The sequence below is a fragment of the Rhinatrema bivittatum genome, chromosome 5 (genome assembly GCF_901001135.1).
Source record: "Rhinatrema bivittatum chromosome 5, aRhiBiv1.1, whole genome shotgun sequence".
NCBI lineage: Eukaryota > Metazoa > Chordata > Amphibia > Gymnophiona > Rhinatrematidae > Rhinatrema > Rhinatrema bivittatum.
The window spans coordinates 381,915,222-381,943,088 of NC_042619.1; the positions used below are offsets into that span (position 1 = coordinate 381,915,222).

The window sequence follows — 27,867 nt, forward strand, 5'->3', positions numbered from 1 at the left end:
TGTTAGAGATGGCATAGAGCAATGATGGCCAACCTTTTGCGCTCAGTGTGTCAAAATTCATAAAAAAAAACCCGAGCATAACCCGGGTGGTGTGTCACTTCTAGAAAAATCCATAATTTTGTGATATTTGTAGCTCTAATCCATAACAAAAAGTTATAATTTTAATATATATACTGTATTTATTAATAAAGCAAAAACAAATAATTCTTTACCTTACCTGCTTAGTGACTTTTTGGTTGCTGAATTTCATTGGCTAAATCTTCAATTGCAGGTTGGTATTTCGTACACTTCAAGCCCAAGCAAGCGTTACAAACTTCATCTGTCAGTCGGTTTCTTTTATTGGCTCCCATTCATTTTCACACCACTCCCTCCCCATCCCCCAGGCATCCACACATTCATTCTCACACACACAGACCCCCAGGCAGGCACCCATGCATTCACACACATACACCCCCCAGGCAGAGTCCCATTCATACACATGCACACACTAAAGGCAGATCCCCCCCTCTCTTTTGCCAGCAACCTCTGAACCTCTCTCATTCCTCTGCTGCCACTGTCACTGCTGCCGCATGGCTATTGGGCAGGCGCCGATTGCTGCTACTGACACTGAAGCCCATTCTGCTGCCTCCTCTGTGCAGGCCCCGTGGGCTTCCACTTTCTCCATGCTGATCTCGTACATTGTGAGATCTGCATAGAGAAAGTGCTATTCTTGCACATTCCCAAAGATGACATGTGCCAATCACTAAAAAGTAATTTATTTTTTTTGCCTTTGCTGTCTGATCTTAGTTTTCTAATTGGTTGGTAACAGGCTTTTTTTTCCACCTTCCCTTTCTTATTTTTTTTTTTGCCAATTCCTTTTATATTGTCTTTTTTCTGTTTCTTTTTTCTCCATCTTCTTCCCTCAAATACACAGTCAGGTTCTCATTCTCACATGCATTTCTCTTTCTCACACACACACAGGCTCTCACTGGCACATGCTCTCTCTCATACAATCATTCATACACACAGGCTCTCACTGGCACATGCTGTCTCTCATACAATCATTCATACACACAGTCTCTCACTGGCACATGCTGTTTCTTATACAATCATTCATACACACAGGCTCTCACTGGCACATGCTCTCATACAATCATTCATACACACAGTCTCTCACTGGCACATGCTCTCTCTCAATCATTCATACACACAGGCTCTCACTGGCACATGCTCTCTCTCATACAATCATTCATACACACAGGCTCACTGGCACATGCTCTCTCATACAATCATTCATACACACAGGCTCTCACTGGCACATGCTCTCAATCATTCATACACACAGGCTCACTGGCACATGCTCTCTCATACAATCATTCATACACACAGGCTCTCACTGGCACATGCTCTCTTTCATACATTCATACACAGTCTCTCACTGGCACATGCTCTCTCTCATACAATCATTCATACACACAGTCTCTCACTGGCACATGCTCTCTCCCATACAATCATTCATACACACAGTCTCTCACTGGCACATGCTCTCTCTCATACAATCATTCATACACACAGTCTCTTACTGGCACATGCTCTCTCTCATACAATCATTCATACACACAGTCTCTTACTGGCACATGCTCTCTCTCATACAATCATTCATACACACAGTCTCTCACTGGCACATGCTCTATCTCACACACACAGAGGCTCTCACATGCTGTCTCTGCAAACATTCAGGTCCTCACTCTCACACACAATCTCTCAACTCATCTCATACACGCACACACACACACACTCTACAGACCCTAATCCTCTCTCTCACCTCTGGGCATCCTCTTCGCAGGTTGCCGCAGGATGGGCTCTGCAGCGGCCCTGATCTTCTCAGGCCGCGGTGGCCCTGCTACCGGGCCTCTTCCTCTTCTCGGGCTGCTGAGACTTGGAATTCGCGGCGGCCCGTAAGCGCAAGTGCTGCTCCTCTTCTGCACGCGCTGATGCTTCTCCTCCTTCCTGCCCACACGGCTCCGGCAACGTTTACTTCCAGGGCCGCACAGGCAGGAAGGAGGAGCATCAGCGCGTTTAAATGTGATCTTTGTCTTCGGGCCGTGGAGACGTGAGCCTCACCACAGCCCTGCCTATCGCTGCGCCGTATGAGCCTCCTTGCACCCGGGGGCATTGGGGGGGGGGGGGGGGGGGGGGATACTAAAAAAACAGATTTTAAAGGTCGGCGCAGCCGATAAATAAAAAAAATTCCCGATAGTCCATGAAACGCTGCGCGTGTCAGCAAAAACGTCTCTGTGTGTCACCTCTGACACCCATGTCATAGGTTAGCCATCACTGACATAGAGTCAAACAGGATAAAGATCCTGCAGGAGAATAAATGTACTGTGGAATCTTTATGGATAACAATTCCATGTGCAATGCAGAAGAGTATAGCGGTAGGGATATACTACTGTCCATCTAGCTAGAATGAATAGATGGACAATGAAATGCTAAGGTGTGAATTAGAGAAGCTAATAAATTTGGCAGTACACTAATAATGGGAGATTTCAATTACCGTCAAAATATTGACTGAGTAAATGTCACATCAGGACATGCTAAGGAGATGAAGTTTTAAGTTTAAATAAATGATCTTTTCATGGAGCAGCTGGTCCAGAAACTGATGAGAGTGGGAGCTATTCTAGACCTAATTCTGTGGAACACAGGTATTATGGATGGCATGAAAGTAATAACATAAAAAAATCTAGGCATGTCAATAGGGTTTTAAGGATTGGGGCTAACAGGTAGGGATGTGCAGAAGAGCCGCATACGTTTCATACGGCATTCATATTCGTCGGGGCCAGATACGTTGCATCCGTTCAAAGGGGCCCCCTGATCCACTGATACGTGCCATTCTTATTAATTTCCCTTTTAATTTAATTAACTACAACCCCCCACCCTCCTGATCCCCCCCTAAGACTTGCCTAAATTCCCTGGTGGTCTAGTGGGGGTCCCGGAGCATCTCCTGCCCTCCTTCCGTCAGCTGCTGGTGCCATCTTGTGCTCCTACCATGTGACAGGGGCCAACCGGTGGCAGCAGTAGCCCGTGTGACATAGTAAGGGCAAAGGCTATCGGCGCCATTTTGATAACTGGCAGCCGACGGCCCGAGTGCAGGAGATCGCTCCTGGACCCCCGCTGGTGGTCCAGCGGGGGTCCAGGAGCGATCTCCTGCACTCGGGCCATCGGCTGCCAGTATTCACAATGGCGCCGATAGCCTTTGCCCTCACTATGTCACAGGGGCCATCCCAGCCCCTGCGTGACCAGATGGCAGTCCACATCCAAGCTCTCACCATAGTGTCAACATCCATTAACAATCTGACAAGCTTCTTAACTCTCATTCTCCAATCCATGCCGGAGCCTCCACTTGTGACTTCCCCAGCATCCCAGGACTCTGTCCTGCATCAGTCACCAAAACATATGCTATCCCAAATTGGCAAGCCACAGCATACCAAAGGGCCATGATGCTGAAAAAGTGGTGATATATGACAGGAAGTAACAAGACTTGTGGAAACAAGCTTGGCCGGGCTTCGGTACAGAGTTCCTGTGCCAGCTAGATGAAAGAAGCCTGCTGGACCTGTCCTCACTACAGATTTCCTGTGCCAGCTAGATGGAAGAAACCTGCTGGACCCATCCTCATTACAGAGTTCCCATGCTGGCTTACTGATGGGGATGGTCTACTGTCTGCCAGTGTTGTCCTGCTGCCTACTTCTAATGCTCTCCTTGATGCTCTGCCCATTCGCCAGCCTCCTTGATGTGGTCTCCTGTCACTGTACTGCTGCTGTCTCTTCTCATCATCTACTGCTCCTGATGCTAGTGTCTCATTTCATCTCATCCTGCTGCTACCTCCATGCTGGTGTGTCTTCTTCTGGGGCTAATTACTCAATGCTGCTGTGTCTTCTCCTGGGCCTCCTGCCGCAATGCTGCACTCTTTGGTCCTGGTCATGCTGCCTTTTTGTTGATCTCTGCTGTTGTGGCCCCTAGGCTGTCCCCTTTTTGAATGCACTATTTCAACATAGACTGTCTGGGCCTTTACTTGAACTCTGCTGCCATGGCCCTTAGGCCGTCTCCCCCTTTGAGTGCACTCTTTCAACATGGACTGCCTGGTCCTTCACTTAAACTCTGCTGCCATGACCCTTAGGCTGTCCTCCCTCTGAGTGTACTCTTTCAACATAGACTGCCTGGACCTTTTTCTTGCCATCACATAGTTGTGCTGCTATCAGCTCTAACATTAGAACTATACTGTAGCTATTGGGTTGCCACTTCCACTTTCTATGTTCTTTGCTGTAATCATGATTGTGCAAAAGATTAAGTAACTAATACTGTATATGTAATGTTGCCATTTGTAATAATGTATGTACAGGTCTACACTCAATGTATTGATCATTTCAGTGAAATGTCAAGTGCTATTTGATATCTTGTCCTTGCAATATGTGATTACCAAAGACATCGACTTGCTTCGAATCTGTTGATAACATTTGTTGTATAATAAAGTGGTCACAGGTTTTGAAAAACCACTTTCTGGTTGTGTCTTTTCAATGTGAGGTAATTGTCTTAAGCGTTCACTAGATAAAAGGTTTGGGACCCAAAGACCTTACATGCTAGAGTGCCATTGGCCATTCCAACAAGTTACATTTCTGACATGCAAGAGCATATGGCCTAGGCCATACAATTAAAAGCTTATTGTATGTTCTCCAGGAAGACAGCAAGAGCTAAACAGGAAACTCCTTACTGTGGAGCTTCACGATTGGCTCCTGTTGGCTTTTCCAGAAAGTATACTCTTAGTTAACTCTTCGGTACATGGGCATGTATGTGAGATGGGCACTAGCTAGTTAGTGTTCATCTCCATATGCTGTCTGGTAGATTAGGGGTAGAAATGCTTGGCTAGAGGTGTGGTAGCTATGTCTTTGCTCTGTTGGGGACCATTAGATTGTATAGCTATGCGAAGCTCATATGCAGCTATAAAAATCCATTGGCCTCTTTCTTTGTGCAGATATATCACCTCTGACCAACCAACGGGCCTTCTCTGTGGCTCTAGCACCAAATGCTATCATGACATACATCTTTAGTCAAAGGCCTGCATGATACGTACATAAAGCCCTAGGTCTGGTTCATTTCTAGGGAACATAAATGTGAAACTGCAGGTTCTAGTGCCAGAGAGTACATAGTGCACATGTAAATATTGTGTGGTGTTAAGGTGAAGTTACATTAAATAGCCCATAAAACTTTACATTGGGCCCCTTACTAGTGTCCAAACTCCACTTAAAAGGCAATCTGGAGCAAACCTTTTTTAGATCTATCACTAAACAAAATATTATATCCATCAGAGAACTCTAAAATAGGGTAACACCACTAATGTTTTAAAAGATGCTTAATGTTGCAAGCTTTATTACACAATGGCAAAGAATATCAAAACTAGTCAAAAAATTAAATTGGTGCAAAAACACACACATATATTTATCAATTGCCCTAGTCAATCATTCCTCATTCACACCATTTCTGAACTCTTATGTATAAATATCAGTATAAAACATGTATAAATATCAACATAAAACATTGTCAAACTATATAGAGTGCTTGTAATGAATCGCTGAAACACTTGCAATAGAGCTGGACTTTGAGAATTGCAAATGAGTCACATATAAGATACCTTCATTAAAAAGGGGATACAGTTGAATCACAGTCCACAAGAAAGGATACTTTGTAATTGTTTCACAGGACTGTTCCAATGATGTTTCTGTAGTCTCTGTCTACTTCTGCTATATCCTGTATTCTCTCTGTCCCTGCAAAGGCTTCTGTTTTGCCATACAGGCTTCTTCAGGGGAAAATATGGTTCATAACTATTCTTGCGTTGATACCATGGACTGTATTTAGTGGAGAACTCAATCTCTTATTGTTGATTCTAGTAGAAAAATTAAATATTTTACACAATATTGGTATTAATGCCTATATTCTGTTATTGTTGTATAAAAGATTTCTCAAACCAAGCTTTTTAAGCAAACATTTGTCTAACCTTTATATGTCTATTTGCCAACTCAGTGTCTCAAGACTTCAACTTAATTAACAGTTTGCTAATTGCAGCATAATCTGTGAGTTTCCAATGTCTGAAAACAAAGATATATATCTAATTGTTATTTCTGAAATCACTGCTTGATTGAACTCTAACTAATAAGAACAGTTAAACGTTTAAAGTACAAAATGTTGCATTATCTCTTTAGTACATTAAATAAATTGTTCTTTATCTGTTTGCCAAAGCTATAGCTAGCTTGGATGCAGGGCTTCAGTTTAAATAAGGAGTTATAAAGCTGGGTCCCTCACTCCTTACATAGAGTTGTGTTACCTTTTTAGCGTGTTGGAAACCTTTTCAAGTCTCTTTGCTGGAACTGTATCTAGAGCAGACCAATGCCTCTTTGCAGTACAAACACAGTGATGTTAGTGTCTCATCGGGGCTCTTAGCTGTTTGTAACTGTGGTAATTTGTATAGAACTTTATTGACCCCTGTGGAGAGCTTCAGACACAGGGTTCCTCAAGATCAATTTGTATGAAACTTTCTTGACCCCTGTAGAGAGCTACAACCATGGAATTGCTTAAAAGTACTGCCTTCTGAGGTACATTTGTAATTATGCTGATTTGGTTTCCCTATGTTCTAAGGATATTTTCTTGTCTGCAGGCAAGCATATTTCCCCAGCCATCTATACTGTTTTAATGAGGTGTTAACGACTCAGAAAACAAGTTAGCACTTTAAGTATAGTGGTGATGAATGTGGACACATGCTCAGTAGAGCCAAAGCTCTACTAGCTAAGAGAGAGAGGTCCATTTGGTGCCATCGGATGACATTACACACATCTTGCTATCTCTGGAAAACCCCCATTTATGATAAGCAAACTTGCTAAATGTTACCCAAGCTATGTATAACAGAAAGATGCAACATTTCTTTGAGAGCTCATCTTTAAATCTGAGTTAATACTGTGTACCTTGGCAAAACTTTAAACTTGTGACTAATCACTTAAAAGAGAATTTTAGTAGGGCAACTTTCAAAGGCATTTATCTAGGTAAAGTGGGCTGACTGAAAAATACCCTCATCAAATACAGCTAAAAGTACATAAGGGTTACAAAGCATATGTAATTTACGGCCTGATTTTTAAAAGGTTTTACACTCATAAATGTGCTTTTGAAAATTGCCTGGGGAGAGGGGTTGTGCATGTAGAAGTATGCATGTAACTCATGTGTATTTTTATGCACACAAAAAAAGAGGCATTATGGGGATGGAGTTGGGGCAGGGAAATCATTTACATACATACTTTCAATTTTCAGAAGTATGAGCATATTTACACATATTTACACCTGTTCCAGAGCAGATGTAAATGTAAGCACTAAGTCTGCCCTAATTTTCACAGAGGACTTACATGCATAAGCTTGCTTTGAAAATTTGGGCTAAAATGTGTGAGTACTTTCTACTTGCAGACTGTAGACCTATGTGCATTGTGTTGTGCTGGGAGTGGACCCTTGGCCTGGTGCAGGATTGGTACGGTCCTCCGGTCGGACCTGGAGAGCGCCTGCCACCAGGAAGTGGAGTACAGGAGGCTAGCTGGAGCTTCACCAATAGCAACTCGGGGTTCCCTCAGGTTGAGCCCTTGGTTACCCGGGCCGCCTGGTCTTAGGTGGGCCTCGCAGGGTCTCCTAGAGAGAAAGTTCAAAGAACTGCCCACCACGAACAAGGGTGCGCAGTCGGTGCTATACAATTGAACTCATTATTGCGAGATAAAAGGAGTTCCTGTGGACATATTTAGATCGGGTAAGAAACCAGCATGCATACATTCAGTTTCTGCTGCCACACAAATAGGCAACTTTAGTACATGTACATTGCACTTGCTAATTTTAAAAGAGAAACAATGAAAGTAATTTGTCTTTGAAAATTTATGGAAAGTACATGGATTAAAAGTACCTGCACAGAGTGCAACTACCTGGACTATTTGAAAAGTGCCCATAGAAATACAAAGCTTGCCAGTTGATGGGTTTATGGCATATTGTGGACTCTTGGTCGAAGTGGCGATGACTCCTCCCACAGGGAGCGGCCCCGTGGGGAACCACATCGATTGGCTAGACTCTAGTAAGCAGACACTGAGGAAAGAAAGCTTTATTATACTGCTGTTGAAGAGCTGAATCTTGCCCAAGGAACGGACAGTACTGTAGTGCAGCGATAACACAGAAAGCTCAGACAGTGTCTGTAGTTGATGGTCTCACTCAGATGTAGCAAAGGTGTGGCAGTGTTCCGCAGCGCGGGATAAGCCGAGCACCTGAAGGGTGGAATGTAGAGAGCTGGAGTGTAGTGATACTCACAGAGTAGCAGTGCTGATAACTTCCTTCGGTAGTTGAATGAAGAGAGGGACACGAGGTCCGAGATGCAGGATACGCTGAGTAGAGTAGGTCCTTGAGGAGCGAGTACCTAGGAGCGTTGAGGGTTCCCGAAAGAAAGCAGACAGGACCCCCCGAGGAGCGGGTGTCCTTAAGGTTAGGCAGATTAACCCCAGAGGGGCCCCCGAGGAGCAGGTACCCATGTCAGAAAGCTCTGTTGTTTAAGCTGGTATTTAGCAATCTGTAGTTATTTAGAATAGCTGTGGGTGGATCCTTGGACCAGTGGCAGGTGACCATGCCCTCGAGGGAAATTCCGAGAGGGACCACTGGTCAGACTTAGTGTAGGAGACAGACACACACTAGTTCTTTTATTAGACAATATAGTAAACCACCAGAGGTGGCAGTAGTGAGCTGGAAGCACCCGCCTGGGCTGTAGTTCCTCAGGTACTGGAACAGCAACCCCAAGGTGGCTGAGCTGTAGAGAAACTAAGAAAGTGAGTAGGCAAAGCATGCGGCGTTCAGGAATAAGTCCTTGATGGTAACACTCCCACAATAGTCTCTTAAGGCAGCCCAGGAGTTGGTAAGCATTAGGCCCTCGAGGAGCGAGTACCTGGTTCCAGGGAACGCTCTGAGAGATAGATACAGACTCACTGATGTTAAGCAACAAAGACTTCTTAGCAATATATTAAACCACCAAAGATGGCAGTAGTGAGCTGGAAGTGCCCGGCTGGGCTGTAGTCCCTCAGGTATTGGAACAGCGATCCCAAGGTGGCTGAGCTGTAGAGAAACTAAGAAAGTGAGTAGGCAGTATATGCAGAGTTCTGGAACAAGTCCTTGATGGTAACACTCACACAATAGTCTCTTAAGGCAGCCCAGGAGATGGTATACATTAGGCCCTCGAGGAGTGAGTACCTGGACCCAGGGAAAGCTCTGAGAGATAGATGAACACTCACAATGTTGTAAGCAGCGATGACTTCTTAGCAGAAGTGGTATTCAGGAGCAAGTCCGGGACGTGGGCCCTCGAGGAGCGAGTACCGGTTCTGGACTGCGACCTGAAAAGAAAGAGAGAGAGCGAGGCCCCCGAGGAGCGGGTACCTCTAGTGAAGTCCGAGGAGGCAGAGTAGCTGGGTTTGTGGAGAGCAAATCCCATCTGCAGCGACCAGGAGGAAGCGAACCCTTGCTAACTTGTCTTGTTAGCGAAAACTGAGACCTTAAATATCAGGAGCTGGTGACGTCATCTCAGGGGGTCGCCACTGAGTTTCACGCCAATGCTGGTACATCAGTCGGGCCTCGCGCGCGACCGTAGGCATCTGGTCAACATGGCGGCTTGCAGCGTCGAGCCGGTCTGGGATCGCCGGAGGAGGATGGCCTGGAGACACCGCAGCAGCTAGCCTTCCATCATCCCCGAAGGGAGTCGCCAATGAGGTAAGGTGGGCGGAGCAGAGACGTCGGACAGCGACGGACACAACAACCCAGAGCTTCCGTAGGAGCGAGATTCCCCGGAGGGTAGTGCGGAATCCAAGCGAGCAGCTTTGAAGTGGCCAGAGAAGCAAAACTGAAGTCCTTGCTAACTTGTTGAATAGGAGCGGAGTGGAGGTTTAAATACCCGGAGGTACTGACGTCATGCGGTGGGGCCGTCTCCGAGGTTCCCGCCATGATGTATTCAAAAACGTAGGCAGCGTGCGTGCGTGTACCCTAGGAGGCCTCAGGAAGAAGCATGGCGGACGGGGACGCCCATGCTGGCTCGGAGACGCCGAGGGTTTCGGCAAACAGCAGCGGAGGCAGCCATCCTTCCGAGGGAGGAGGAAAAGGGTAAAAGAGAGGTGAGGCAGAGCGGTCACAGCCGTCTGCGACCAATGGATGCAACACCAGTCAGTGAGTGGAACTACTGGATGATCAAGGTAGAAAAAGTACACTCAGGGAAGATAAGGCCATAGTAGAGAAGCAGAATTAATTGCTTGGCCCAGAGCCTAAATCAGGTCCCTGCCTCTAGAAATCTGCTCTTTTATTGAACTCTACTTTTGGTTAATGTGCAATTTTCTCCTATACAAATAGAATGTGGCATGAATTTATAGCTGCACCTTTAAGTAAAAGTATGAAAGTTGGTCTTTAGGGGGAGTGTGCCCTAGTGTAATATAAGCTTGTGCTTTAAGTGGGAGTGAGCTCTCTCTTCATGTGATTTTTAGACTTAGGGATTCCTTCTGTAATGATTCCTAGTGGGTCTGGTAGTTTATCCAGTCCAGCAATACCATGCCATCATGGAAGTAGGGGAAAAAAACTCCAGGCTCCTATGTAGTGCTGTGGGGAATCTTGGGTAGATCTATAAACCTTAGGGATGTGCATGGCCAAAAATATTGTTTCTGTATTTGTTTTTCATGCCTTTATTTTTTTAATTTTATTTTTTGGTCTTTGAATTTTTTTGTTTTTTAGTTTTCATTTATTTTGGACCTCATTAGGTAGTCATGATGGATTTACTATCTAGCATAAATACCTATGATATGGTAAGATGGGACCCTTGGGTCTCAGACAATGTCTAGTGGCCCCTTACCACTAAAAAACCAGAACAATGAAAACAATGACATCCTGGGCTCCTGTTTAAATCCTAAATACTTTAACATGAATAGTAATTAGTTTCTTGCTGACAATTGGAAGATAGCCTAGCATTAATAGGCATTTTAGTAGTAGCAGATAGTCTAGTATGGCAAAGCTTCCAAGACTTATGCACAAGTTAGATACATCGTATAGGCTTGAGAAAAAGAAAAGACACCAGTCATTTTAAATTTGCAAGTATAGTTCATAGACCAGTGCTTACAGTATTTATCCATTAAGAGTTTTTTTTATCATAAATAAATATGTAAGGAAATAAGGTTTTCTTTTAATATAGCAATAGGCTCTTCTTCTTTCTAGTACATAATAATAAAATTGTATAGAAAGGCATTCAGCTAACTAAACTAAGCATTTATGACGTAAGGTATTATAACATATCTGAAATCATTAATATCTATGTAGCTAAATCCTCTCAGTATATGCAATATGTATTGAAATTAGGTGATTCTTAGCGAAGAATACTTCTATATATATATAAATATATATGAAAGCATATTGCAATATACAAATATTGAAAAAAATATACCAACTTTAATTCTATTGCTTTCTGTTATGAGGCTTTTACACAGTTTTTAATAGAATATACACACTAGAGCTTAATGATAAATTCAGTATCTAAAATCTTGGATTTATATTTGTGATCATAAGTTCATGTGTCTCTGAGATGTTAAGGCTATGAGTCCATGTGAAAAGTAAATACAATGAAAAATTGGTACTCAGGACTGCTGTTTTAACTCATGGCAGACTGAAATGAGACTGGCTATTAATTTGTATATGGTAAGACCATTCTATTTTTTAATTATATTTCTGTATCTAACACAAGACTTGATTTTTAAATACTGTTCCTCATATGTGTAATAAAAATATATTTATTTATGAATATATCCCTGCCTAATTTATTGAGTTGTTCTGTTCTCATAAAATAATTAATTGTTCTCACCAACACATTATCTCTAAGGAGCACTGATGTGTTAAAGTTATGTGACATTGGGGATCTAAGGAGATGAGTAACCTATAAGGGAAATTCTTATTAATGTTTTCCTCACTTGGATCTACCTAACAGAGTATTGAGCCTGAGACAATTTGGCACCCCAGATAGGTAACTCAATACTCAGACAAAATTAAAATTTTATAGGAGCTCTTTTTCTTAAAAGACCTAGGTACCTAGAAAGGGCAGAGTTAAGCCCATTATAATGACTCAACAATTTAGGGGTTGTCCAGCATTTCAACTGGAAATCACTGTGCAAGGCTATGCAGAAATAGATGATCAAGAAAATGTTACTTTTAGAATTCAGCATGGAAGATGGGATGCTTGTGAACGGTATTTAACCACTGAAATACATACCCTAAATACTGCTCAACATCCCCCTGTCCACCTACAAATACCTACTTGGAGAATAGAAGATATAGAAAAAGACATGATTCTATAATTATTATTGCCACAACACTTACCGTATCATGCTGGATAGGTAGAGCTTTAGATTTTCCTGCCTCAATTAACAGGCATGGATTGGTTGCTAGTGAACCTTGGACTCCAGGAGATCCTTTTTCAGAAGGGTATTCCCCAGCTACAGATGTTGAGGTGGCTAATTTAAATATTAATCAGTGCAGAAATTAAATAGCATTAATGAGAATTATTATAGGAGATATGATGAGGTCTACAGTTTGAGCAGCCACTATGAGACCCACTACTGCACCAGCCGTAATTTCCACATTACCAATAACTCAGATAAGGGCTGTTATTGTATCAGCACCCATTAATATTAGGGATATTTCGGTATAGCTAGGCAGCAAGATTGTTGGAATTGAAGGAGTAGTCAGTGTAAATAATCCAGTTATCAGACGAAGAATAGTTAATGTACTGGTTCCCAGATCATGTGCACTGACTCTGTTAGAAGCAGCTATGTGGGAAACAGTTATATCAGCCCTATATACCAAGTCGATGGGTATAGTCCCTATTTCCAGGCTTGAGGACATACTATGAACAATAGATCAGAACAATGGGCTGGGTGTAGCCTTCAAGATAGGTCTAATATTTACCCAAGGAAGTTTTGGGATATATTGAGAAGTATAATAGCTTCTCCGCATCTGGTGGCAGAAGTGAACAGGAGACTTGAGGGATATATCACAGATGCAGAAAAAGCGGGACATGTAGAATAGATACTCTCAGAAGTATTTCGCATTTTAGGCCTTGATCCTTTGGGCAGTTTTTATGGCAAAGATTCTGGGGTGGAACCAGGATCTAGGGAACAAAAATAACCAACTTAGAATGTGGGATCAGTGGCAAGGTGTGAAGCTAGAGGTATCCTATGACCGACAGCCTAGAGAGCCTAGAGACCGGCCTTGAAAGATTAAACCACAAGGAGGGAGTACATCTGAGATGAAACCCTCACCAAGGTATGATCTTTGCCCTAGGATGTATGCTTCCCAGCAATACTGAGCTGATCTTTGGAACCAACCTCCATCGTACAGGCAATATCCAGAAAATCTTCCCCCAGGAAGCCAAACCAGAATTTAACAGCCCGCTTCTGTGGGTCCAAGTCAAACCAAACCATCCCTGAAGACAGGCCTGAAGACAGGTACATAGGGAAGTACCTGTCTGCGAAGGTCTAGAAAATTAGAACGAAACCTGAAAAGAATATTAGCGAAGAATAATAGACTAACATGAACAGGCTTACTTGAAAATATGGGAGCCATTCAGCCTTGGGATATTATGATATGATGGTAGAAATTACTTTGTTTCCCCGCCATTGGCTAAAAGAGGATATCCCTGTAGATCAGTGGAATATCTCAATTATACATGGGACACAATTGACAGATGTCTATTTGATCATGTGTTACCTAGATGGAAGAAAGAAGGACTTCTAAGTGATAGGTGTAAATGAAGAAGAACCTATTATTTCCTTTCAAGAAGTTCTGTGGTACAAGATACAAAAGGTAACTCTGCTAAACTCACTATGGGGTAGATATTAAAATGTGCACGCGGGAGTAGATTTGTTCGCGCAACCCGGCGCGAACAAATCTATTCCCGATTTTATGAGTGCGCTGCCGCACGCATGTTATAAAATACAGGGTCGGCGGGCACAAGGCCGTGCAGCCATCCTCTGTTCCCTCCACCCCCCCCAACCTTCCCCTCCCTTCCCCTATCTAACTCAGCCCCCAGCCCTAACTAATTCCCCCCACCTTTATTTTACAAGTTACGCCTGCCCAAGGCAGGCGTAACTTGCGTGCACCAGCCAGCTGCCGGCGTGCCATGTTCCGGTCCGGGGGCTGGTCCGGAGGCCACGGCATGCCCCTGGAATGCCCCCGGAATGCCCCTGGGCCGGAACCACGCCCACAGCCCCCGCCCCCGGAACGCCCCCGATGACGCGCTGGCCGCGACACGCGTCCCAGGGCTTGTGCGCGCCGCGAGCCTATGCAAGATAGGCTTGGCGCGCGCAGGGGTTGGAAGGGATAGATTTTTGGGGGTTACGCGCGTAACCCTTTGAAAATCTGCCCCTATCTGTATTAATGTTGAGGAACAAATTGAAAGACTGATTACAACTCATGTTTTTCCCCTGATGGTAAGCAGAAACTGAAACAATGGTTATACTAATATATGAACTTGTGGCAATCCTGGGAAAATCAGGTAGGACATTGCAAGATTGATCCTATACATATAGCCACAGGCACAGCTGCCTAAGAAATAGAAGTAATTTAAAGTTAATCAACTAGCAATACGTGTTATAAAAAAAGTTATTGATGATTTCATCATACAGGGGGTCTTGATCCAAAGATTTAGACCTATGAATACTAGTATTTTTCCAGTCCCTGGGCCTGGAGAATGACCTTATAGAGAGGTAAACAGGGTAACATCTTTAATTGTATAGAACTGTCATTTTAGCAGCATTTTGCTACAACTCCCAAGGTATACCTATGAAACTACATTGGACTTGTCTAATGGGTTTTGGTCTGTACCTATCACAGTTGACAGTCAGTGGTTAACAGTTTTACATGAGGTGGGGCCCAGAATGTCTGGACATGTCTCCCGCAAGGTTTTTTACACTCAAAGATATTTTTTCAGCAAACGTTGAAAACCTATTGAAACACTTTCCAAATTTAGCAGTTTATGTAGATGATATCTATATTACCAATCACTCTGAATGTGAGCATATAGATACTTTATCACAGGTCTAGTTAAAATTATGCTGGGTATGTTGTCTCCCTTAAAAAATCCTTTATAGGAAAATATGTGGTTGATTTTTTGGGATTCACAATATCAAAAGAAGGTAGAGGTTTGACCACTAGCTTTGAAGAAAAATGGCTTCAACTGCAGCCCTTAACCACACTGAAGCAATTACAATGTATTTTGAGGTTTCTAAATTTTGGTAGAAGTTTTATACAGAATTTTTCAGTGAAAATCACACCTCTATAAAATTTTAACATGCTTAAAATCCCTGATAGATGATTTGAATCAGGCTGCTGTGCTTTCAGTGCGTGATTCTGCTCAAGCATTACATATGGAAGTATATACCTCAGGCACAGCGGGATATATATGTATCCAAAATCATGATACAGAAACACTAGTACAATTTGCTTCCTGTTATTTACACCAGCTGAGAAATGGTTTTCCCTGGTAGAAACATTTATGGCAGAAATTTTTAAAGAGAAGAGATCTGGCACAGGGACAGAAGATATTTATCTACTCTTCCTTAAACTCACCTACTCATCTACAACACCAACCAATCTGTGACAGAAAGGCCTTGCAGAATAGATGGTTGAAGTGGTTAGCTCTCTTTGAAGATCAACAATTGATTTTTCATTATGATACAACATTACCAGATTTGCAGTCACTCCCTAAAACTGTAGAAGAGGCAATAGAAGAGGGAGATAAGCATTTAATACCTCTCCGATCTATGGTGGATTATGAGTCAGTTTTTTACACTGATGGTTCAGTCAAGAAGTCAGATGATTCTGCTAAAAACAATGCTGCTGGTATGGGTATAGTGTTAGGTACATTCATTCCAGATTTTCAGGTTCAGAAATAATGGAAATTGACTTTAGATGATCACACAGCTCAGAATGCAGAAATAGCAGCATTAGAATTTGCTTTTAGACCAGCTCAGAAAGAATTTAAACCTGTATTAATTGTCACAGATAGCATGTATTTGGCACGATCTTTCAATAATGATCTGCCTACTTGGATCTCTAATGGTTTTATTATGGACAAAAAGAAACCCTTATAGCATGTAGCAAAGTGGAAAAATATCCACAAGCTTTTCTTACAGTGTACGGATATTCAGGTTATCCATGAGCTAGGACACAGAGCTCCTGGGACTTCCCTCAGACAGCAGGAAACTCCCTTGCAGACAGCTTACCAAAGGCTGCTGCAAATGCTTTTAAGGTAATGGTTATACCTATACACCAGGTCTTGATGAGGAACTTGATCAAGTCTTAGATACAGTATGGGAGAATCCTCCAGGCTACCTCAAAGATTTCACCTATGAGATAAAAGACAGAGGGGTAGATTTTAAAAAAATGCGCGTTCACATACTTTTGTTGGCGCACCAGTCGCAAACAAAAGTACGCTGGATTTTAGTAGATACATGCGTAGCCGCGCGTATCTTCTAAAATCCAGGATCGGCGCGCGCAAGGCTGCCGATTTTGGGCAGCTGGCGTGCGCCGAGCCGCGCAGCCTGCCTCCATTCCCTCCAAGGCCGCTCCAAAATCGAAGTGGCCTCGGAGGGAACTCTCTTTCGCTCTCCCCTCATCTTCCCCTCCCTTCCTCTACCTACCCCCCCCCCCCGGCCCTATCTAAACCCCCCCCCCCCACCTTTGTCCACGGATTTACGCCTCCTGGAGGGAGAAGTAAATCCACGCCCGCCAGCGGGCCGCTGGAGCACCGAGACGCGCCCCGGGCCGAAACCACACCCCCGGGCCCGCCCCCGAAACGCCGCGTCCCGCCACCAAAACGCTGCGTCGATTGGCCCCGCCCCCGACAAAAAACCTCGGGACTTACGCGAGTCCCGGGGCTCTGCGTGCGCCGGCAGGCCTATGGAAAATAGGCGCGCCGGCGCGCAAGGCCCTGCTCGCGTAAATCCGCCTGGATTTACGCGAGCAGGGCTTTTAAAATCCGCCCGAGAGTGTGTCATATTTGAAGGCCTGAAGTTTTACGAATGGTACCTCCTGTAAAAGCATGTCTGGGACTGGTTAAAACGGCTCATTTCTCTTTGGATCACCTGTATGGTGGAAAATGCCACACTATCACAGCTATGGGTATGATAACGGTGGCCTAATATGGCAAAGTTGATTCAAAATATATTATCTAAATGTGAACCTTGCTTATTGGTAAATCCGAATACATGACCAAAAGTGCCTTACCTTTCCTCACCATGTAATGCCTAACCTTATGACCAGATATATATCAATCATATAGGGCTCTTGCCACCTTTTCATAGGAAACATCATGTGTTGGTATGTGTTGACTATTGTACAGGGTTATGTTGGTTATACCCGGTTAAGTCTACCTCTGCTAAACACACCTGTGAAGCTCTCAATTCATTGGTTGCACTTGCTGTTCCAAAACTCCTGCAGGAACCTGCCTTCACAAACATTTTGGTCCTGGGCAGAAGAGTTAGGCATCACTTTGGAATACAGTGCCCCCTACCACCCTGAAAGCTGTGGCAAGGTGGAGTGGAAAAATTCTGTTGTAAAACAAGCTCTCACTAAATTGTTGGGTTGACATGATTTGCAGTGGTTTCCATTAATTCCTGTGGTACAATTTGGTCTGAATAATTTACCTGGCTTGGAGGGGGTTACTATATAAGAAAATGTTTGGTGTTGACCTAATATCTATTTTGATTTATTTCCCTCTGAATCCCACCCTTAGGATCATCTGTCTCTCTTGCAGGAGTTGCACACTTCCTTGACTAATGGTGATGTTTCGCCACACCCCTCTTCACTTGTTCCTGGCCTTCTTATCCAGGAGAGGGTATCTTCTCTTAGATTCCTATGCCCACGTTAGCAAAAAGCTGTTCCTATTTTTAAAGTTATAAAACCCCAGAACGGTAGTGATTTTGGGCAAGAAAGGAATGGATTATATCAACTGACAATTTGAAAATTACTCTATTTCAACAGCAGGGTGTTCAGGATGCCAATGACAATCCAAGAGTGGATATGGTGGCAGAACAGGCAAAAGAGGCAGGGACATGAGGAAATAGAGCTGATGACTCCTGAAGCTTCATTGACAGAACCAAGTTCCTTGTTGAGATTTCTATGCCCCCAGATGCTTCAATAGCAAAACCTACTGTAATTCAATGGGTAAAATATTGTATACTCTTCGCAAACAGCAAGTATTAATGATGCCAAAGTCTTCCAAGTGGATAGGACACTGACCCAAATCAATCCCGCCACAGCAGAAGTGGATACCACACTGGAGTGGGAGACCACTTTCAACAGATATCAAAGAACATGTCTTTTCCTGCTGTGTCAAGCGACAGTCTTGACAATCTGCTTGACAAAATCATCACAGAGTTTGGATTCAATTCTTTCCAAAGTCTCATGGATGGGTTCTATAGTAATTAATTTACTAAGGGGGGAATTCAAATAATGTTGTGTAGCAAGGGCTTGTTCTCAAATCATTGTTCTGCACTGTGCTATGATATCTTTGCTGAGGGGAATATTTTTTCTGATGATCCATTCACTCATCCTGAGATATGGATCATGGGACAAAATCATCACCCTCTACTGACCGATGAAGAAAAGTTCAGGTGTACCTTTCCATATTTTATTGGTTCTCTTGCTGATTACAGCATGAATTCAATAGTGTACAGATAACTGCAGTTAGCCAGAAATCCTGATATTCCTACTTGCAGGGAGGATATATTATTCTGTGAGGAGTTATATCCTATAGAGAATTCATCCCTTATATCTTTCTTTAGAACCCAAGATGATAGATGAGCAAGCCTACATAGTTAAACTAAATGATAAGCTGAAGCTTATGCAATCAGGGAAAACACCTCAGTTGTCTCCTAGCCGTGAAGTAATTAATATTACTTTTAATTCTAGTTCAGAAAAGACTGGAACAATTCAGAAAAGGCCCATGCATAAGAAGCACACATATGAACATAAGAACATAAGAAATTGCCATGCTGGGTCAGACCAAGGGTCCATCAAGCCCAGCATCCTGTTTCCAACAGAGGCCAAACCAGGCCACAAGAACCTGGCAAATACCCAAACACTAAGATTTAAGAAAAAGTAATGGCTGAACAAGCCTTGATTGGATCAGAGGTGACATGATGGGATGGGCCCCTTGAGTCTTAGACAGTGTCTAGGTGACCCTTACCTCTAAAAAACAGAAAAATGAAAACAATAACCTCTGACATCCTGAGCTCCTGTTTAAATCCTAAATACATTAACATGAATAGTGCTGAATTTCTTACTGACAATTGGAATATAGTCCAGCATTATAAGGCAGTTCAGTAGAAGCAGATAGTCTAGTTTGGCAAAGCTCCCAGAACTTATGTGCAAGTTAGATACATCGTTCAGACTTGAGAAAAAAAATTAAAAGGCAGCAGTTGTTTTAAATCTGCAAGTATAGTTTATAGACCAGTGCTTACAGTATTTAACTATGAAGAGATTTTTTTAATCATAAATAAATATGTAAGGAAATAAGTTTTTCTTTTAACATAGCAATAGACTCTTCTTTCTAGCACATAATAATAAAATTGTATAGCAAGGCATTTAGCTAGTTAAACTAAGCATTTATGATGTAAGGCATTATAACATTATATTCAAGATTATGAATCTCTATATAGCTAAATCCTCTGAGTATATGACTTAGTATTTATGCAACAGGTATTGAAATTAGTTGCTTCTTAGCGAAGAATAATTCTATATTTATAAATATATATGAGAGCATATTATAATATACAAATATTGAAAAATGTACCAGCTTTAATTCTATTGCTTCCTCTTATGAGGCTTTTACATAGTTTTTACTAAAATACACACTAGAGCTTAATGATAAATTCAGTACCTAAAATATTGGATTTATATATGTGATCATAAGTTCATGCGTTTCTGAGATGTTAAGACTATAAGTCCATGTGTTGTTAAGATGATAGGCCATAAAATGTCAACAAATGAAAAGTATAAATACAAAGAAAAATTGGTACTCAAGGCTTCCATTTTAACTCATGGCAGTCCGAGACGAGACTGGCTATTTGTATATGGTAAGACCATTCTATTTGTTACCTATCTTTCTGTTTCTAAGACAAAACTTAATTTTTAAATATTGTTTCTCATATGTTTAATAAAAGTATATATATTTTTTAAAGACATATCTCTGCTTAAGTTATTGAGTTGCTCTGTTCTCATAAAATAAATAATTGTGCTCACCAACACATTGGGGTAGATATTCAAAAGACATCTAGATGGATAACGGGAAAGTTATCCATCGAAATAGCTTGTATTTAAAAGGCTTAGCCAGGTAAGTTGGGGACATTCCTTGGGTGGGAGGTAGGCATTCCGTGGAGGAGTGGACTTAGCAAGTTAAGCCATAGGGCAGCTCTAAAGTTAGCCGGATATCACATATCTGGTTAACTGTAACTTATCCAGGCTGCGCCATTCAATATCCCAGTTAATTTAGCTGGATAGGTGTATCCAGCTAACTTAACTAGCCGCTCAGTGGCTGGCTATTTATTTATTTATTTTATTTATTTATTAACTTTTATTTACCGACATTCGTGCAGCACATCATGCCGGTTTACAAATAACTCAGGTGGGCGATACAATAAAACAGTAAAACAATGTACAAAGAATAAAATAAAAGTAAAACCATAACAATGTAACCTTAGAACCAAATACTATTTCTTACAAAAGGACACATTAACCGATCATGATCAAAAAGGGATAAATTAAGCAGTAGGGGGGGATATTGTTTCTTCTAGGGTATCCATGGGTGGTGCGGGGGGAAGCGAGGGAAACAAAGGAAGGGGTGGAGAGTTCGAACAGGGGGGGCTGGGGAGAAATTAAATTTGGTTTGTGTCGGGATAGGCCTGTCGGAATAGCCATGTTTTGACTCCTTTCTTGAAAATTTGCAGGGATGTCTCTTGGCGTAGGAGGGTGGGGAGGGAGTTCCAGAGGGTGGGGCCATTATCTCTAAGGAGCACTGATGTGTTAAACGTATGTGACATGGGGATCTAAGAAGAGGGAATAACCTATAAGGGAAATCCTTATTAATGTTTCCCTCATTTGGATCTACCTAATAGAGTGTCAAGCCCGAGACACCTAAGAGGCCTAACAAAGACCATGCTAGGAATTTAACTATATCTCAGGAGGTGTAGTTAAGTTTTTAGGGATTTGTGTGATCGGTTTTAGCATGGGCCATCTCAGTTTAGAACATCCCCAAAGCACAGAGAAGCAGTCCCAACACACAAAGAACAACCCTCTGAAGCAAAGACCCTCCTAAGACAGCATCATGTCCAAGACACCACCACCCCTTCACAACACAGACAATCTCATCCCCAAGACACAGATAATTCCCCCACTCCTTTCTGATGCAAAACTGGTGCAAGGGCATAAACACTTCCCCCAATGCACAGATACACTCCTTGAAGCACAGATAGGTCCACTAACTGTCTCCAGGTTTTCAGGATGGGCTGGTTTTATCCCTCTGCATATAGGGACTTGTAGTCTTGCTTTTGTAAGGGAATGCAATAGAGAAGTTAGAACTACAATGGGGAAAACCTGCACTGGAAAAACCTGTCCTCAAAATCTGGAGTCAGCTGGCAATGCTAAGCACTGACAACCTCTCATGTCCCCCAGAAGTACCCCTTCCAATGGCCTTGAAGAGGTCTCTTTGCCCCACAATCCTCTGAAATTCCTGCTGGTACATGTGCCAAATTCAAAATGGTGTCTGTAATCCTCTGTGCTTTGATATTCAAATCAGAGTGTCACAGCAACCATTCTGAATTCAGTGCCTGGACTGGCAGGATAAAGACTGACTAACTACTCCCTCAGAGGATTTTCAGAACCCTCTGGATGAGCTTCCTAGGAGTATAGGGGGCTTCTTAGAGGCCTCTGGGGGCTTCTGGGGGTGTGATTGTTTGTCCCTAGAAGTGTCTCTGTATGTGTGTGTGTGTGTGGTGGGTGGGTGGGAGAAGGAAGATTTGGGGCCTTGGAGGAGGGGTTGTGCTTCACAGAGGGATGGGGCATTGCCTCATGGGGGAGATCTATGTGGGGTATACTCCAAAGGAAGTTGGAGGTACTCTGTGCTTTGGGGTGCTGCTGCCTTACTTTAGTATAGGGTGGGGGTGGGTTTGAACCTTAGAAGGAGGTTTCCCTGTGCTAATTAGCCAGATTAGCATGGGGAATCCTGAGATGTAAAATATAGCAGCTGTTCCTTGCAAGTTCTCACAATCCTCCTCTAATTTAACAACTTTTAATAATTTTGTATTATCAGCAAATTTGATCACCTCACTCATTCCCATCTCTAGGTTTTTTATAAATGTGTTAAAAAACAGTAGTCCCACCACAGATCCCTGAGGAACTCCACTATTCACCTTTCTCCATTGATAAAATTGATCACGAAGCCCTATTCTCTGCTTTCTATCTTTTGGTCTGGTCACCTGTGTTACCATGCTGGTAACACAGGTTAGTAAATTCTTCCAACTACTACGAAAACTCTCCAAGCCTGACTCCCAGGCAACTAATATCGCTGCAGAGTGGAGGACTTTGCTGAATTCTTCATTGAAAAAATTTAAATTATTCACTCTTCCTTTGTTGCTTCTCCTTCAACACTACTTCCCTCAGGCCCAAATAACTTAAATTTCCCAGAAAGCACTTCAGATACCGTTTCTCCAAACTTGATTATATCAATTCATCTCCCCCTCTGACTGTATCCCACTGTCTGAGTTCAAGACAGTCTCCCCCAATGAGGTAGAGAAATCCTACAGAGGATCAGTTGATCCATTTGCCTATTAGACTCTATTCCCTGAAAGTCATCCAAACCTGAGAGAAGAGCTAGTCTCCTGGCTGAGCGACATAATTAATGGCATGACAGCCCAATGTTTCTTATCTTTCTCACTAACAAAGGTTATAATCAAGCATATCTTGAAGAAACCAGGCTCTGATCCAAAAATAGTCAACCACTATTTCCAGTTTTCAGTTTTCCTTTCATATCCAAACTTGTAGAAAAAGTAGTCTACTTTCAGCACCTAGACTTTCCTGAGGAGGGCAATATCCTTCACTTATATCGAGCCAGCTTCAGGAAAGGCCACAGTACAGAACCTTTACTAATAGCATCCACATGAATGCCAATCAAGACGGTGACTCCTTCCTAGTTCTACTATATACTGTATATCTCCCATTTTCAATCATCAGCTCCTGATATAATGCTTAAAAGACATTGGTACTGAAGGCACTTCCCTCGAATGAGTCAAGCCTTTAACAGAACATAAAACCCATCTCATGGGCCAACAAAACATTTTTACCTAGAGACCTCATCTGTGGAGTACCTCAGGGTTCAGAACTTTTCCTGATCCTTTTCAACATCTATATCTGTCAAATTGGTGACTTCATTTAGTCTTTCAACAAAGGATGTAGTCTATTTGCTGATGACATCCAACTCTGCATCAAAATGAGATCGGACCAAGCCGCAACCATCATGAATTCTAAATGATCATCTGTCAGTTAAAGCCCAGAGGCTTAACAACCATAAACTCAAACAAAACCTCTCCAAATAAGAACTCTATATATGTTTCATATATATAAAACTTCATATCTATATGGAACTCCTGTGGCTAAGTTAACAGGGACAGTCCTTACTGTCCCTACCCTTCCAGTTAGAAACTTCACTACAATCCAAAGATTCAGAGGGCAGTCTGGGTGTTCTAGACTATAATCTTACAATAGAAACCCACATCTCAAAGGTGGTAAAAGACCTTCTTTATGCTTCTGCTCCAGATTTGCCAATACACAATTTGAGAAATACAACATTGCTATTTTAATGCATGTGTTAATCACTAACCACAAAGACTACTGTAATTCTCTTTTTAGTGTCATCTGACAATACAACCTCAAATGCCTTCAACTGCTACAGAACCCAGCTGCTAGACTTCTGGTAGGGGCCAAGCCAACTGACCTTATAAGACCAATCTTGCATCAGTTACATTGGCTACTGATTGAAGCGGGATACATTTCAAAACTCTTTGCTTTGTCTTAAAAAGCATGAATATACAGGCCCCTGATTTTCTCTCCCGACTTCTGTTCTCCTGCACTCTCCAAGAGAGCTCTCATCCTCCTAAATGGCCCTCTTATTATCCCCTCTGGCTTTGACCATGCATTCAGTTGCTATGCTCCCAAAATGTGGAAAAAGATACAATTACCCCATTCCGCAAGACTTCCTACCCCACCTTTTGAAAGTAAAAAAAAAAAGACTCAGCTATTCGACCAAGCCTTTCTCTTAGACTCTAAGGATGAGACTCTTCCTTCTCCTAACTGAATGCCCAAACTTCCTGAACGTGAGCCCACAACCTTATTCCACCACTGAACTACTCCTACTTAATTTATTCTTAGTACCTTGACACAAAGTGCTTGCCTTATCCCAGTATATATGCATTTGCACTTTTGTACCCATCTTTATATTATTGCTGCCCATTTTATCCACTGGATCCTTTGTTATCTACTATATGTTCTTTTTCAAACTAGATGATTTCTTATGATCTACTTCTCTCTAGCCATACCTGTATACATGCTCTAATCCCATATTTAGTGTCTTTCATTGCAATGTGGATTGTAATTTTCATTGTAATACAGCTTGAGACTAATTTAGGAAAAAGCAGAATATCAAATTTTATAAATAAATAATAAAAATAAACTATATTATTTAGAAAATGTATGATTTACTCAGAGACTCTGATGTTTTGATTCCCAGGACCCTCAGAGGGAGTGAAATGTTAGTATCTGAGTAATAAATTAACTTTGTAAATAATATGTTTTATTTGTATTAGTAGTCACTATCTTGTTACTACATTGTATTTAGATGAGTGAACTTCCCACATTTTAAGACATTTATAAATGCCATGTTATTCTGAGATACATTTAAAATTGCAGAATATACAGTTTTGGAGATAAATGTTTACACATGCTCTAAAAAATTAAGTACAAAAATTGGCTAGGCTATGCTTAGGGAACTTCATTTTAAGTTTTTATCTTTCCTAGAAATTTCAATGTTATAATAAAAAAAAACCAGTGGAAAAATGACTGTTTTTACACATAGGAGAAAAATTATAAGAATATAAGAAGTTGCCATACAGGGTCAGACCGAGGGTCCATCAAGCCCAGCATCCTGTTTCCAACAGTGGCCAATCCAGGATACAAGTACCTAGCAAGTAACCAAACATTAAATAGATCCCACGCTACTAATGCCAGCAATAAGCAGTGGCTATTCCCTAAATGGTAGATTTTTTAAAAATATGCATGCACCTCCATGTGCGCGCGTGCTACCCAGCACATGCACATGGATGCATGATTTTATAACATGTGCGTGCTGGCGCGCACATGTTATAAAATTATTGGGCCGCGCTCACATGCACGCCGGATTTTGTAATCCATGCGCACATGTGTGCGCATGGATTACAAAATCCGGCGTGCGCGCAAGGGGGGGCAGAGTTTAGCTAGTTTTGCGTGGCGACACATCGCAACATTCCCCAGTTCCTTCTTAGTCCACTCCAATTAAGGAGCGGACTGGGAGGGAACTTCCCTACCCACTACCCTAGCCTCACTTCCCATTTCTCTCTTCTCCCCAGCCCCTAAACCTAATCTGCCATACCTATTTTTTTTTTTGTTTTTTTTAAGTTGCTGCTCCTCTGGAGCAGAAGCAACTTGCATGCGCCGGCCAATTGCCAAGTGCGCGCTTCCCCGGCACAGCGGCAAATGGCTGCTGTACTGGCGTCTCCAGCCCCACCCCTCCCTGCCCCCCAGACTGCCCCTCTCCATCCCCTTTTCAGGCCCTGACACTTAATTGCGTACTGGGGTTTATGCCCACAGCTGGGCCTGTTTGAAAATTGGTCTGGCGCGAGTAAACCCCGGGATTTATGCATGTCGGGATTTAAAAATGTATCCTTAAGTCAACTTGACTAATAGCAGTTTATTTATTTATTTATTTATTTATTTATTTATTTATTTAGCATTTTTATATACCGACTTTCCAATAACAGAATTACTGATCAATTCGGTTTACATTCTAAACAATAACAGTGACAAGTAAATGTCTTACAATGAACAGGTCGAAATAACTTGGATTAAGATATATGGCTAACATATTCAGCATTGATATTGATATTTTTCCAAGGAACAAGGGCTGGGAAATCCCCTGCTTAGAGTCTGGGAGGAAAAATATAAGGTAGTCTGTCTTCATAATTTTTCATGGGTTGTCACTTGTACAAACTTTTATTAAAAACTGTGTACCAGAGGACTGGAGAGTTAGCAACACAGCACTCATATTTAGAAGATGCACAAGAGGTGTCCCAGAGAACTACACATTGCTTTGAAACTTCTGTTACAGGTAAATTTATAGTCTATACTATAGATGTAAATGTGATCTTCTGGAAGAGGGTCAACAAGACTTCTGTAAAATGAGGTCAATTATCACTAATCTGTTGAGGTTCTTTGAGGATGTGAACAAGCACATGGACCAGGGTAAACCATCTGATCCAATATAACTGGATTTTCAAAAAGTTTTTATATGTTCCCTCATCCATAACATTAATTTATCATTGAATAAATCTGATCTAGTTAGCAATTATGTTCTTTTATGCTCTTATTTAACCTACCTATTTCTTGTCCAAGAGAGGAGTTCAGTATTGCTCCAGCAGACATAACTACAGCACAACGACCAAAACCCTGTGGATATAATTTATTAAGAGGGATTTGGGGAACATGTTTTTCCCATCCAAGAGCAGAAAAGGGTGCCTCCTTCCCATCCAAGGTTTTTACATGAACCCTCTCCTTGATCTCGCACAAAAGCTGTTTTGCATTCAGCTTTTTGGAGTTTTTCTTGCCTCGGAAGCGAACACCATGCTTGTTGATGCTCACATAATCCTTCATAGCTTTCTGGAGTCGAGGGTTCAACATCCTGGAAGAAATATCCCCCCTCCAAAGCCTATAGAGAAAAGATTTGGACATAGACGAATAGAGTCCATCCCAGTCATCAGACCCCTCCTGTCTTGGGTTTCTTTTCTGCTTGGTAATTCTCTTTTTGCTTTTTTTCTGATGTGATGGTGATATGTCTTCATGCCATCTATCTCGCTCTATGGAGATGAACTGATGAATACTGTTGCTCTGTGACTGAGGCTGACCAGCAGCAAATAAAAAGTCTCCATCGTGTTGATAAAAAGAGTTTTTTGAGTTTCTGGCTACCTTGGAAGAAAAAAACTCTTCATTTTCAAAATCATCCTCCATCTCAGTCCATTTTTTAAGGCTACTGGGACCTGATCTGAATGACTCTAAAATATCTCTATTCAGAAGTACCTCATTACCTTCTATGGTTTCAGAAAATGATGGATCTTGCACGGCTCCCATTATGACTCTCTGTTGGCGCTGAATGGGCAACAGCCTTTTAGTCTCAATATATGAGAAAGGGCTTGGAACTGGTTCCGTTGTGCTGCTGTCTGTAAAATAGATGAATATCACTAAGAAAAGAAGACCCCATGCAAAGATACCAAACAGCATTAGTTGTTTCCATTGCTTCAGGTTTGGTTTCATGGCTCTGCTTGTCCAAGTTCCTTAATGATTTGAAGTCCTTGGGTGGTGAAGAAATGAAACCTGGAAATAATATGAGAAACACATTAATGGACCATGAAGTAATTCTGAAAACAGATATATTACAGGCATGATTACAATCCTCTG

The 27,867-nt window shown here is 42.1% G+C and overlaps 1 protein-coding gene across 3 annotated transcripts in view; it reads right to left on the minus strand.

The window, feature by feature from the left end:
- The window catches only part of ST6GAL2 (ST6 beta-galactoside alpha-2,6-sialyltransferase 2), a 151,982-nt gene that overhangs the window by 32,914 nt on the left and 91,201 nt on the right, over positions 1–27,867 (minus strand). For all 3 annotated transcript variants that reach the window (XM_029604871.1, XM_029604872.1, XM_029604870.1), the window contains exon 2: positions 26,793–27,783. In XM_029604871.1, the coding sequence (XP_029460731.1) occupies positions 26,793–27,723 (931 nt within the window). In that variant the 5' untranslated portion in view covers positions 27,724–27,783. The remainder of the gene's footprint in view (positions 1–26,792; positions 27,784–27,867) is intronic.